This window comes from Anomaloglossus baeobatrachus, chromosome 4, assembly GCF_048569485.1.
Source record: "Anomaloglossus baeobatrachus isolate aAnoBae1 chromosome 4, aAnoBae1.hap1, whole genome shotgun sequence".
NCBI lineage: Eukaryota > Metazoa > Chordata > Amphibia > Anura > Aromobatidae > Anomaloglossus > Anomaloglossus baeobatrachus.
Window position 1 is genome coordinate 1,142,070 of NC_134356.1, and position 13,969 is coordinate 1,156,038.

Below are 13,969 nucleotides of genomic sequence, written 5' to 3' on the forward strand. Positions count from 1 at the left end.
ATATTTTAATATTTATTCCTTATAAAAACTTTATTAATAAACTATGCCCTCCAACATAAACAGAACTGTGAACATATATGTCCTACTATGAAATATTTGATAACTAGATGTATTAATTTTAATGTTTTTACATCCATTAACCACTTCAACACCAAATGAAGTTAAATCCACTGATGTTAAAGAGAAAATGTTAAAGAGAAAATGTGATCTGTGTGAAGACCTTTGTGGCTGGGGTTCATTGTGATGGTTCTTGTGATTTGGATTCAATGTCATTGCATATACAGAGTCCCTCACCACTTTCAAATCTGCACTCACTGCTGCAAAACAAACCTACTTCTCATCCCTCATATCCTCTATCTCACAACCCTAAACAGCTATTCAACACTTTCACCTCTCCTCCGTCCCCCGCCACCACCTCCCTCTCCTCTCCACCGTCCCCCGGCACCAACTCCCTCTCCTCTCCACTGTCCCCCGCCACCACCTCCCTCTCCTCTCCACCGTCCCCCGGCACCACCTCCGTCTCCTCTCCTCCGTCCCCCGCCACCACCTCCCTCTCCTCTCCACTGTCCCCCGCCACCACCTCCCTCTCCTCTCCACCGTCCCCCGGCACCACCTCCCTCTCCTCTCCACTGTCCCCCGCCACCACCTCCCTCTCCTCTCCACCGTCCCCCGGCACCACCTCCCTCTCCTCTCATCTCAGCTGAAGACTTTGCCTCTTTCTTCAAGCAGAAGATTGACACCATCAGAGTAAGCTTTGGCCCCTAATCACCACAGCCCCTCGTCATAACTACTGAGCCCTCTTCCTCCAAATCCAGCTTCTCCACCATGACAGAAGGTCATCTTTCCACTCTACTCTCAAGATCACATCTAACCACCTGTGCACTTGACCTGCTCCCATCCCACCTCATCCCCAATCTCACCGTATTCCTCATCCCAACCCTAACTTGTCTCTTCAACCTATCACTAACAACTGGTGTCTTCCCATCATGCTTCGATCACACCCATCCTCAAAAAGTCCCCCCTTGACCCATCCTCTGTGTCTAGCTACCGCCCCATATCACTTCTCCCCTATACCTCAAAACTACTGGAACAGCATGTCCATCTGGAACTGTCCTCCCACCTGTCCTTCTGCTCCCTCTTTGACTGGTTATATTCTGGTGTCCGACCCCATCATTCCACCGAAGCTGTCCTAACTAAAGTTACCAATGACCTACTAACTCAAGCGACACTACTCTGTCCTCCTCCTCCTGGACCTGTCCTCTGCCTTTGACACAGTGGACCATTCCCTCCTATTACATATTCTCTCATCTCTGGACATCACAGACGTGGTTCTGTCTTGGATCTCCTCCTACCTAACTGACCGGACTTTCAGCGTCTCCCATTCTCACACCACTTCCTCATCTCGCCCCCCATCTGTTGGTGTCCCCTAAAGGCCCCGTCACACACAAAAACATCGCTAGCAACATCGCTGCTAACGAACAACTTTTGTGATGTTGCTAGCGATGTCGCTGTGTGTGACATCCAGCAACAACCTGGCCCCTGCTGTGAGGTCGTTGGTTGTTGCTGAATGTCCTGGGCCATTTTTTAGTTGTTGCTGTCCCGCTGTGGAGCGCACATCGCTGTGTGTGACAGCGAGAGAGCAACAACTGAATGTGCAGACAGCAGGAGCCGGCTTCTGCGGAGGCTGGTAACCACAGTAAACATCGGGTAACCAAGAAGCCCTGTCCTTGGTTACCCGATATTTACCTTTGTTACCAACCTCCGCCGCTCTCACTGTCAGTGCCGGCTCCTGCTCTGTGCACATGTAGCTGCAGTACACATCGGGTAATTAACCCTATGTGTGCTGTAACTAGGAGAGCAAGGAGCCAGCGCTAAGCATTGTGCGCTGCTCCCTGCTCTGTGCACATGTAGCTGCAGTACACATCGGGTTAATTAACCCGATGTGTGCTGTAGCTAGGAGAGCAGGGAGCCAGCGCTCAGTGTGCGCTGCTCCCTGCTCTCTGCACGTGTAGCTGCGTGCGCTGGTAACCAAGGTAAATATGGGGTTGGTTACCCGATATTTACCTTAGTTACCAAGCGCAGCATCTTCCACGCGGCGCTGGGGGCTGGTCACTGGTTGCTGGTGAGCTCACCAGCAACTCGTGTAGCGACGCTCCAGCGATCCCTGCCAGGTCAGGTTGCTGGTGCAATCGCTGGAGCGTCGCAGTGTGACATCTCACCAGCAACCTCCTAGCAACTTACTAGCGATCCCTATCGTTGTTGGGATCGCTGGTAAGTTGCTTAGTGTGACTGGACCTTAAGGCTCAGTTCTCGGACCCCTGCTGTTCTCCATCTACACCTTCGGCCTGGGACAGCTCATAGAGTCCCACGGCTTCCAGTATCATCTCTATGCTGATGACTCACAGATCTACCTCTCTGGACCTGACATCACCTCTTTACTAACCAGAATCCCACAATGTCTGTCTGCTATTTCATCCTTCTTCTCTGAGCGATTCCTAAAGCTTAACATGGACAAAACAGAGCTCATTGTCTTTCCTCCTCCTCACTCATCTCCTCCAACTGACATATCCATCAAAGTCAATGGTTGCTCACTCTCCCCAGTCTCACAAGCTCGTTGCCTCAGACACTGCCTCTGCTCTCTTTCAAGCCGCACATCCAAGCCCTCTTCATCTCATGCCGACTAAAACTCCAAAATATCTCCCTGATTTGTGTATTTCTTAACCAAGAATCAGCAAAAACATTAGTGCATGCCCTCATCATCAACCGCCTGGACTACTGCAACCTCCTGCTCTGTGGCCTCCCTTCCAACACTCTCGCACCCCTCCAATCTATCCTAAACTCTGCTGCCCAACTAATCCACTTGTCCCCCCATTATTCCCCGACCTCTCCTCTCTGTTAATCCTTTCACTGGCTTCCCCTCCGATTCTCACAAGATCTCCTTCTCTACTCCTCTCTCATCTCCTCTTCCAACAATTGCATACAAGATTTCTCCCGTGCCTCCCCCATACTCTGGAGTGCTCTACCCCAGCATATTGGACTCTCTCCTACAGAGAAAACCTTCAAAAGGAACCTGAAGACCCACCTTTTCCGACAAACGTACAATAACTCTCAGACCACTATACCACTGTGCAACCATCTCTGTCCTCACCTACTGTCTCCTCACCCATCCCCTGTAGACTGTGAGCCCTCGTGAGCAGGGTCCTCTCTCCTCCTGTACACTCACCCATCCCCTGTAGACTGTGAGCCCTCGTGGGCAGGGTCCTCTCTCCTCCTGCACACTCACCCATCCCCTGTAGACTGTGAGCCCTCGTGGGCAGGGTCCTCTCTCCTCCTGTACACTCACCCATCCCCTGTAGACTGTGAGCCCTCGTGGGCAGGGTCCTCTCTCCTCCTGTACACTCACCCATCCCCTGTAGACTGTGAGCCCTCGTGGGCAGGGTCCTCTCTCCTCCTGTACACTCACCCATCCCCTGTAGACTGTGAGCCCTCGTGGGCAGGGTCCTCTCTCCTCCTGTACACTCACCCATCCCCTGTAGACTGTGAGCCCTCGTGGGCAGGGTCCTCTCTCCTCCTGTACACTCACCCATCCCCTGTAGACTGTGAGCCCTCGTGGGCAGGGTCCTCTCTCCTCCTGTACACTCACCAATCCCCTGTAGACTGTGAGCCCTCGTGGGCAGGGTCCTCTCTCCTCCTGTACACTCACCCATCCCCTGTAGACTGTGAGCCCTCGTGAGCAGGGTCCTCTCTCCTCCTGTACACTCACCCATCCCCTGTAGACTGTGAGCCCTCGTGGGCAGGGTCCTCTCTCCTCCCGTACACTCACCCATCCCCTGTAGACTGTGAGCCCTCGTGAGCAGGGTCTTCTCTCCTCCTGTACACTCACCCATCCCCTGTAGACTGTGAGCCCTCGTGGGCAGGGTCCTCTCTCCTCCTGTACACTCACCCATCCCCTGTAGACTGTGAGCCCTTGTGGGCAGGGTCCTCTCTCCTCCTGTACACTCACCCATCCCCTGTAGACTGTGAGCCCTCGTGAGCAGGGTCTTCTCTCCTCCTGTACACTCACCCATCCCCTGTAGACTGTGAGCCCTCGTGAGCAGGGTCCTCTCACACACTGTCCCGTCACCCATCCCCTGTAGACTGTGAGCCCTCGTGAGCAGGGTCCTCTCTCCTCCTGTACACTCACCCATCCCCTGTAGACTGTGAGCCCTCGTGAGCAGGGTCCTCTCTCCTCCTGTACACTCACCCATCCCCTGTAGACTGTGAGCCCTCGTGGGCAGGGTCCTCTCTCCTCCTGTACACTCACCCATCCCCTGTAGACTGTGAGCCCTCGTGAGCAGGGTCCTCTCTCCTCCTGTACACTCACCCATCCCCTGTAGACTGTGAGCCCTCGTGGGCAGGGTCCTCTCTCCTCCTGTACACTCACCCATCCTCTGTAGACTGTGAGCCCTCGTGGGCAGGGTCCTCTCTCCTCCTGTACACTCACCCATCCCCTGTAGACTGTGAGCCCTCGTGGGCAGGGTCCTCTCTTCTCCTGTACACTCACCCATCCCCTGTAGACTGTGAGCCCTCGTGGGCAGGGTCCTCTCTCCTCCTGTACACTCACCCATCCCCTGTAGACTGTGAGCCCTCGTGGGCAGGGTCCTCTCTCCTCCTGTACCCTCACCCATCCCTTGTAGACTGTGAGCCCTCGTGAGCAGGGTCCTCTCTCCTCCTGTACCAGTCTGTTTTTGTAATGTTCACGATTCTTGTACTTGTTTGTTTGTTGTTTTTTTATGTATACCCTTTTCAATTGTAAAGCGCCATGGAGTAAATGGAGCTACAATAGTAAATAATAATAATGTGATAAACCCTATTATTGGGGGTTCTGTGTGATGGACCTTGTGATTTGGATTCAGTGTGATGGACCCTGTGATTTAGATTCAGTGTGATGGACTCTTTTGTTGGCGGTTCAGTGTGATTGGCTCTGCGGTTGAGGTTCTGTGTGATGGACCTTGTGATTTGGATTCAGTGTGATGGACTCTGCGGTTGAGTTTCTGTGTGATGGACCTTGTGATTTAGATTCAGTGTGATGGACTCTGCGGTTGAGGTTCTGTGTGATGGACTCTGCGGTTGAGGTTCTGTGTGATGGACCCTGTGATTTAGATTCAGTGTGATGGACTCTGTGGTTGAGGTTCTGTGTGATGGACTCTGTTGTTGGGGGTTCAGTGTGATTGGCTCTGTGGTTGAGGTTCAGTGTGATGGACCTTGTGATTTGGATTCAGTGTGATGGACTCTGTGGTTGAGGTTCAGTGTGATGGCCCTTGTAATTTGGATTCAGTGTGATGGACTCTGCGGTTGAGGTTCTGTGTGATGGACCCTGTGATTTAGATTCAGTGTGATGGACTCTGTGGTTGAGGTTCTGTGTGATGGACTCTGTTGTTGGGGGTTCAGTGTGATTGGCTCTGCGGTTGAGGTTCAGTGTGATGGACCTTGTGATTTGGATTCAGTGTGATGGACTCTGCGGTTGAGGTTCAGTGTGATGGCCCTTGTGATTTGAATTCAGTGTGATGGACTCTGTGGTTGAGGTTCAGTGTGATGGACCTTGTGATTTGGATTCAGTGTGATGGACTCTGCGGTTGAGGTTGTGTGTGATGGACCCTGTGATTTAGATTCAGTGTGATGGACTCTGTGGTTGAGGTTCAGTGTGATGGACCTTGTGATTTGGATTCAGTGTGATGGACTCTGCGGTTGAGGTTCTGTGTGATGGACCCTGTGATTTAGATTCAGTGTGATGGACTCTGTAGTTGAGGTTCTGTGTGATTGGCTCTGCGGTTGAGGTTCTATATGATGGACTTTGTGATTTGGATTCAATGAGATGGACCCTGTAGTTAAGGTGCATGTGGTAGTGTTTGGTACCTGTGGGTTTGGTGGTCTGCCACACTTGACACTTGTTTTTGCCCCCAGGAACAGCCATGCTGCCTCTAGTTGCGTTTCCCTTTGAGGACTTCTACATAGACAGGCATCACATCGCACACACCTTGGCTCGGAAGGCGCAGACGCTGCTGTTCTACGCTGGACTCTTAATGGCATCTGTGGGAACTGGTGGGATTCGGGCCATTGTCTGCCCATTAAGTGCCTACGGCCTACGGAGCTACAGACAGAAGGAGCTGATGTCATTTTTTACCTGGTGAGTAATCCATATCTGTGTGCCACGGCCGCTGTATCCACCATGACTCATTCTAGAGGTGTTCTGCTAATAATGAGGGACTCGGGTTGTAGGAAGAAAGTTCTGGCCGTGGGTTGTGTAGGGTGATCGGAAAGTCAGTGATGTCGTAGAAGCCACCAATGTCTTACTGAGATCGGCATTGCAGGAAAATTATCCTGAGGCCACATCTCATAGTGCCACTCACTCATCTCATGGTGCCACTCACTCATCTCATGGTGCCACTCACTCATCTCATGGTGCCACTCACTCATCTCATGGTGCCACTCACTCATCTCATGGTGCTAGTCCCTCATCTCATGGTGCCACTCACTCATCTCATGGTGCCACTCACTCATCTCATGGTGCTAGTCCCTCATCTTATGGTGCCACTCACTCATCTCATGGTGTCACTCACTCATCTCATGGTGCCACTCACTCATCTCATGGTGCTAGTCCCTCATCTCATGGTGCCACTCACTCATCTCATGGTGCTAGTCCCTCATCTCATGGTGCCACTCACTCATCTCATGGTGTCACTCACTCATCTCATGGTGCCACTCACTCATCTCATGGTGCTAGTCCCTCATCTCATGGTGCCACTCACTCATCTCATGGTGCTAGTCCCTCATCTTATGGTGCCACTCACTCATCTCATGGTGCCACTCACTCATCTCATGGTGCCACTCACTCATCTCATGGTGCCACTCACTCATCTCATGGTGCTAGTCCCTCATCTTATGGTGCCACTCACTCATCTCATGGTGCCACTCACTCATCTCATGGTGCCACTCACTTATCTCATAGTGCCACTCACTCATCTCATGGTGCCACTCACTCATCTCATGGTGTCACTCACTCATCTCATGGTGCCACTCACTCATCTCATGGTGCTAGTCCCTCATCTCATGGTGCCACTCAGTCATCTCATGGTGCCACTCACTCATCTCATGGTGCTAGTCCCTCATCTCATGGTGCCACTCACTCATCTCATGGTGCCAGTCCCTCATCTCATGGTGCCACTCACTCATCTCATGGTGCCACTCACTCATCTCATGGTGCCACTCACTCATCTCATGGTGCTAGTCCCTCATCTCATGGTGCTAGTCCCTCATCTTATGGTGCCACTCACTCATCTCATGGTGCCACTCACTCATCTCATGGTGCTAGTCCCTCATCTCATGGTGCCACTCACTCATCTCATGGTGCTAGTCCCTCATCTCATGGTGCCACTCACTCATCTCATGGTGTCACTCACTCATCTCATGGTGCCACTCACTCATCTCATGGTGCCACTCACTTATCTCATGGTGTCACTCACTCATCTCATGGTGCCACTCACTCATCTCATGGTGCCAGTCCCTCATCTCATGGTGCCACTCACTCATCTCATGGTGCTAGTCCCTCATCTCATGGTGCCACTCACTCATCTCATGGTGCTAGTCCCTCATCTCATGGTGCCACTCACTCATCTCATGGTGTCACTCACTCATCTCATGGTGCCACTCACTCATCTCATGGTGCTAGTCCCTCATCTCATGGTGTCACTCACTCATCTCATGGTGCTAGTCCCTCATCTCATGGTGCCACTCACTCATCTCATGGTGTCACTCACTCATCTCATGGTGTCACTCACTCATCTCATGGTGTCACTCATCTCATGGTGCTAGTCCCTCATCTCATGGTGTCACTCACTCATCTCATGGTGCCACTCACTCATCTCATGGTGCCACTCACTTATCTCATGGTGTCACTCACTCATCTCATGGTGCCACTCACTCATCTCATGGTGCTAGTCCCTCATCTCATGGTGTCACTCACTCATCTCATGGTGCTAGTCCCTCATCTCATGGTGCCACTCACTCATCTCATGGTGTCACTCACTCATCTCATGGTGTCACTCACTCATCTCATGGTGTCACTCACTCATCTCATGGTACCACTCACTCATCTCATGGTGCCACTCACTCATCTCATGGTGTCACTCACTCATCTCATGGTGCCACTCACTCATCTCATGGTGCTAGTCCCTCATCTCATGGTGCCACTCAGTCATCTCATGGTGCCACTCACTCATCTCATGGTGCTAGTCCCTCATCTCATGGTGCCACTCACTCATCTCATGGTGCCAGTCCCTCATCTCATGGTGCCACTCACTCATCTCATGGTGCCACTCACTCATCTCATGGTGCTAGTCCCTCATCTCATGGTGCTAGTCCCTCATCTTATGGTGCCACTCACTCATCTCATGGTGCCACTCACTCATCTCATGGTGCTAGTCCCTCATCTCATGGTGCCACTCACTCACCTCATGGTGCTAGTCCCTCATCTCATGGTGCCACTCACTCATCTCATGGTGTCACTCACTCATCTCATGGTGCCACTCACTCATCTCATGGTGCCACTCACTCATCTCATGATGCCACTCACTCATCTCATGGTGCCACTCACTTATCTCATGGTGTCACTCACTCATCTCATGGTGCCACTCACTCATCTCATGGTGTCACTCACTCATCTCATGGTGTCACTCACTCATCTCATGGTGCCACTCACTCATCTCATGATGCCACTCACTCATCTCATGGTGCCACTCACTTATCTCATGGTGTCACTCACTCATCTCATGGTGCCACTCACTCATCTCATGGTACCAGTCCCTCATCTCATGGTGCCACTCACTCATCTCATGGTGCTAGTCCCTCATCTCATGGTGCCACTCACTCATCTCATGGTGCTAGTCACTCATCTCATGGTGTCACTCACTCATCTCATGGTGCCACTCACTCATCTCATGGTGCCACTCACTCATCTCATGGTGCCACTCACTCATCTCATGGTGCTAGTCCCTCATCTCATGGTGTCACTCACTCATCTCATGGTGCTAGTCCCTCATCTCATGGTGCCACTCACTCATCTCATGGTGTCACTCACTCATCTCATGGTGTCACTCACTCATCTCATGGTGTCACTCATCTCATGGTACCACTCACTCATCTCATGGTGTCACTCACTCATCTCATGGTGCCACTCACTCATCTCATGGTGCCACTCACTTATCTCATGGTGTCACTCACTCATCTCATGGTGCCACTCACTCATCTCATGGTGCTAGTCCCTCATCTCATGGTGTCACTCACTCATCTCATGGTGCTAGTCCCTCATCTCATGGTGCCACTCACTCATCTCATGGTGTCACTCACTCATCTCATGGTGTCACTCACTCATCTTATGGTGTCACTCATCTCATGGTACCACTCACTCATCTCATGGTGTCACTCACTCATCTCATGGTGTCACTCACTCATCTCATGGTGCCACTCACTCATCTCATGGTGCCACTCACTCATCTCATGGTGTCACTTACTCATCTCATGGTGCCACTCACTCATCTCATGGTGCCACTCACTTATCTCATGGTGTCACTCACTCATCTCATGGTGCCACTCACTCATCTCATGGTGCTAGTCCCTCATCTCATGGTGTCACTCACTCATCTCATGGTGCCACTCACTCATCTCATGGTGTCACTCACTTATCTCATGGTGTCACTCACTCATCTCATGGTGCCACTCACTCATCTCATGGTGCTAGTCCCTCATCTCATGGTGCCACTCACTCATCTCATGGTGTCACTCACTCATCTCATGGTGTCACTCACTCATCTCATGGTGTCACTCATCTCATGGTACCACTCACTCATCTCATGGTGTCACTCACTCATCTCATGGTGTCACTCACTCATCTCATGGTGTCACTCACTCATCTCATGGTGCTAGTCCCTCATCTCATGGTGCCACTCACTCATCTCATGGTGCTAGTCCCTCATCTCATGGTGCCACTCACTCATCTCATGGTGTCACTCACTCATCTCATGGTGTCACTCACTCATCTCATGGTGTCACTCATCTCATGGTACCACTCACTCATCTCATGGTGTCACTCACTCATCTCATGGTACCACTCACTCATCTCATGGTGTCACTCACTCATCTCATGGTGCCACTCACTCATCTCATGGTGTCACTCACTCATCTCATGGTGCCACTCACTCATCTCATGGTGTCACTCACTCATCTCATGGTGTCACTCACTCATCTCATGGTGCCACTCACTCATCTCATGGTGTCACTCACTCATCTCATGGTGTCACTCACTCATCTCATGGTGTCACTCACTCATCTCATGGTGCCACTCACTCATCTCATGGTGTCACTCACTCATCTCATGGTGTCACTCACTCATCTCATGGTGTCACTCACTCATCTCATGGTGTCACTCACTCATCTCATGGTGTCACTCACTCATCTCATGGTGCCACTCACTCATCTCATGGTGTCACTCACTCATCTCATGGTGTCACTCACTCATCTCATGGTGTCACTCACTCATCTCATGGTGCCACTCACTCATCTCATGGTGCTAGTCACTCATCTCATGGTGCCACTCACTCATCTCATGGTGCCACTCAGTCATCTCATGGTGCCACTCACTCATCTCATGGTGCTAGTCCCTCATCTCATGGTGTCACTCATCTCATGGTGCCAGTCCCTCATCTCATGGTGTCACTCACTCATCTCATGGTGTCACTCACTCATCTCATGGTGCCACTCACTCATCTCATGGTGTCACTCACTCATCTCATGGTACCACTCACTCATCTCATGGTGCTAGTCCCTCATCTCATGGTGTCACTCATCTCATGGTGCCAGTCCCTCATCTCATGGTGTCACTCACTCATCTCATGGTGTCACTCACTCATCTCATGGTGCCACTCACTCATCTCATGGTGTCACTCACTCATCTCATGGTACCACTCACTCATCTCATGGTGCTAGTCCCTCATCTCATGGTGTCACTCATCTCATGGTGCCAGTCTTTCATCTCATGGTGTCACTCACTCATCTCATGGTGTCACTCACTCATCTCATGGTGTCACTCACTCATCTCATGGTGTCACTCACTCATCTCATGGTGTCACTCACTCATCTCATGGTGCCACTCACTCATCTCATGGTGTCACTCATCTCATGGTGCCACTCACTCATCTCATGGTGTCACTCACTCATCTCATGGTGCCACTCACTCATCTCATGGTGTCACTCATTCATCTCATGGTGCCACTCACTCATCTCATGGTGTCACTCACTCATCTCATGGTGCCACTCACTCATCTCATGGTGTCACTCACTCATCTCATGGTGTCACTCATCTCATGGTACCACTCACTCATCTCATGGTGTCACTCACTCATCTCATGGTACCACTCACTCATCTCATGGTGTCACTCACTCATCTCATGGTGCCACTCACTCATCTCATGGTGTCACTCACTCATCTCATGGTGCCACTCACTCATCTCATGGTGTCACTCACTCATCTCATGGTGTCACTCACTCATCTCATGGTGCCACTCACTCATCTCATGGTGTCACTCACTCATCTCATGGTGTCACTCACTCATCTCATGGTGCCACTCACTCATCTCATGGTGTCACTCACTCATCTCATGGTGTCACTCACTCATCTCATGGTGCCACTCACTCATCTCATGGTGTCACTCACTCATCTCATGGTGCCACTCACTCATCTCATGGTGTCACTCATTCATCTCATGGTGCCACTCACTCATCTCATGGTGTCACTCACTCATCTCATGGTGCCACTCACTCATCTCATGGTGTCACTCACTCATCTCATGGTGTCACTCATCTCATGGTACCACTCACTCATCTCATGGTGTCACTCACTCATCTCATGGTACCACTCACTCATCTCATGGTGTCACTCACTCATCTCATGGTGCCACTCACTCATCTCATGGTGTCACTCACTCATCTCATGGTGCCACTCACTCATCTCATGGTGTCACTCACTCATCTCATGGTGTCACTCACTCATCTCATGGTGTCACTCACTCATCTCATGGTGTCACTCACTCATCTCATGGTGTCACTCACTCATCTCATGGTGCCACTCACTCATCTCATGGTGTCACTCACTCATCTCATGGTGTCACTCACTCATCTCATGGTGTCACTCACTCATCTCATGGTGTCACTCACTCATCTCATGGTGTCACTCACTCAACTCATGGTGCCACTCACTCATCTCATGGTGTCACTCACTCATCTCATGGTGTCACTCACTCATCTCATGGTGTCACTCACTCATCTCATGGTGTCACTCACTCATCTCATGGTGCCACTCACTCATCTCATGGTGCTAGTCACTCATCTCATGGTGCCACTCACTCATCTCATGGTGCCACTCAGTCATCTCATGGTGCCACTCACTCATCTCATGGTGCTAGTCCCTCATCTCATGGTGTCACTCATCTCATGGTGCCAGTCCCTCATCTCATGGTGTCACTCACTCATCTCATGGTATCACTCACTCATCTCATGGTGCCACTCACTCATCTCATGGTGTCACTCACTCATCTCATGGTACCACTCACTCATCTCATGGTGCTAGTCCCTCATCTCATGGTGTCACTCATCTCATGGTGCCAGTCCCTCATCTCATGGTGTCACTCACTCATCTCATGGTGTCACTCACTCATCTCATGGTGCCACTCACTCATCTCATGGTGTCACTCACTCATCTCATGGTACCACTCACTCATCTCATGGTGCTAGTCCCTCATCTCATGGTGTCACTCATCTCATGGTGCCAGTCCCTCATCTCATGGTGTCACTCATTCATCTCATGGTGCCACTCACTCATCTCATGGTGTCACTCACTCATCTCATGGTGCCACTCACTCATCTCATGGTGTCACTCATCTCATGGTGCCACTCACTCATCTCATGGTGCCACTCACTCATCTCATGGTGTCACTCACTCATCTCATGGTGTCACTCATTCATCTCATGGTGCCACTCACTCATCTCATGGTGTCACTCACTCATCTCATGGTGTCACTCACTCATCTCATGGTGTCACTCACTCATCTCATGGTGTCACTCATTCATCTCATGGTGCCACTCACTCATCTCATGGTGTCACTCACTCATCTAATGGTGCCACTCACTCATCTCATGGTGCCACTCACTCATCTCATGGTGTCACTCACTCATCTCATGGTGTCACTCATTCATCTCATGGTGCCACTCACTCATCTCATGGTGTCACTCACTCATCTCATGGTGTCACTCACTCATCTCATGGTGCCACTCACTCATCTCATGGTGTCACTCACTCATCTCATGGTGTCACTCACTCATCTCATGGTGTCACTCATTCATCTCATGGTGCCACTCACTCATCTCATGGTGTCACTCACTCATCTCATGGTGCCACTCACTCATCTCATGGTGCCAGTCCCTCATCTCATGGTGTCACTCACTCATCTCATGGTGTCACTCACTCATCTCATGGTGTCACTCACTCATCTCATGGTGTCACTCACTCATCTCATGGTGTCACTCACTCATCTCATGGTGTCACTCACTCATCTCATGGTGCCACTCACTCATCTCATGGTGTCACTCACTCATCTCATGGTGCCACTCACTCATCTCATGGTGTCACTCACTCATCTCATGGTGCCACTCACTCATCTCATGGTGTCACTCACTCATCTCATGGTGCCACTCACTCATCTCATGGTGCCACTCACTCATCTCATGGTGCCAGTCCCTCATCTCATGGTGTCACTCACTCATCTCATGGTGTCACTCACTCATCTCATGGTGTCACTCACTCATCTCATGGTGCCACTCACTCATCTCATGGTGCCAGTCACTCATCTCATGGTGTCACTCACTCATCTCATGGTGTCAC

At 51.0% G+C, this 13,969-nt stretch overlaps 1 protein-coding gene across 1 annotated transcript in view; it reads left to right on the forward strand.

Moving 5' to 3' along the window:
* Positions 1–13,969, forward strand: part of SLC15A5 (solute carrier family 15 member 5) — a 269,608-nt gene that overhangs the window by 35,085 nt on the left and 220,554 nt on the right. Inside the window, exon 2 of the mRNA XM_075342328.1 lies at positions 5,944–6,166. Within this exon, the coding sequence (XP_075198443.1) occupies positions 5,944–6,166 (223 nt within the window). The remainder of the gene's footprint in view (positions 1–5,943; positions 6,167–13,969) is intronic.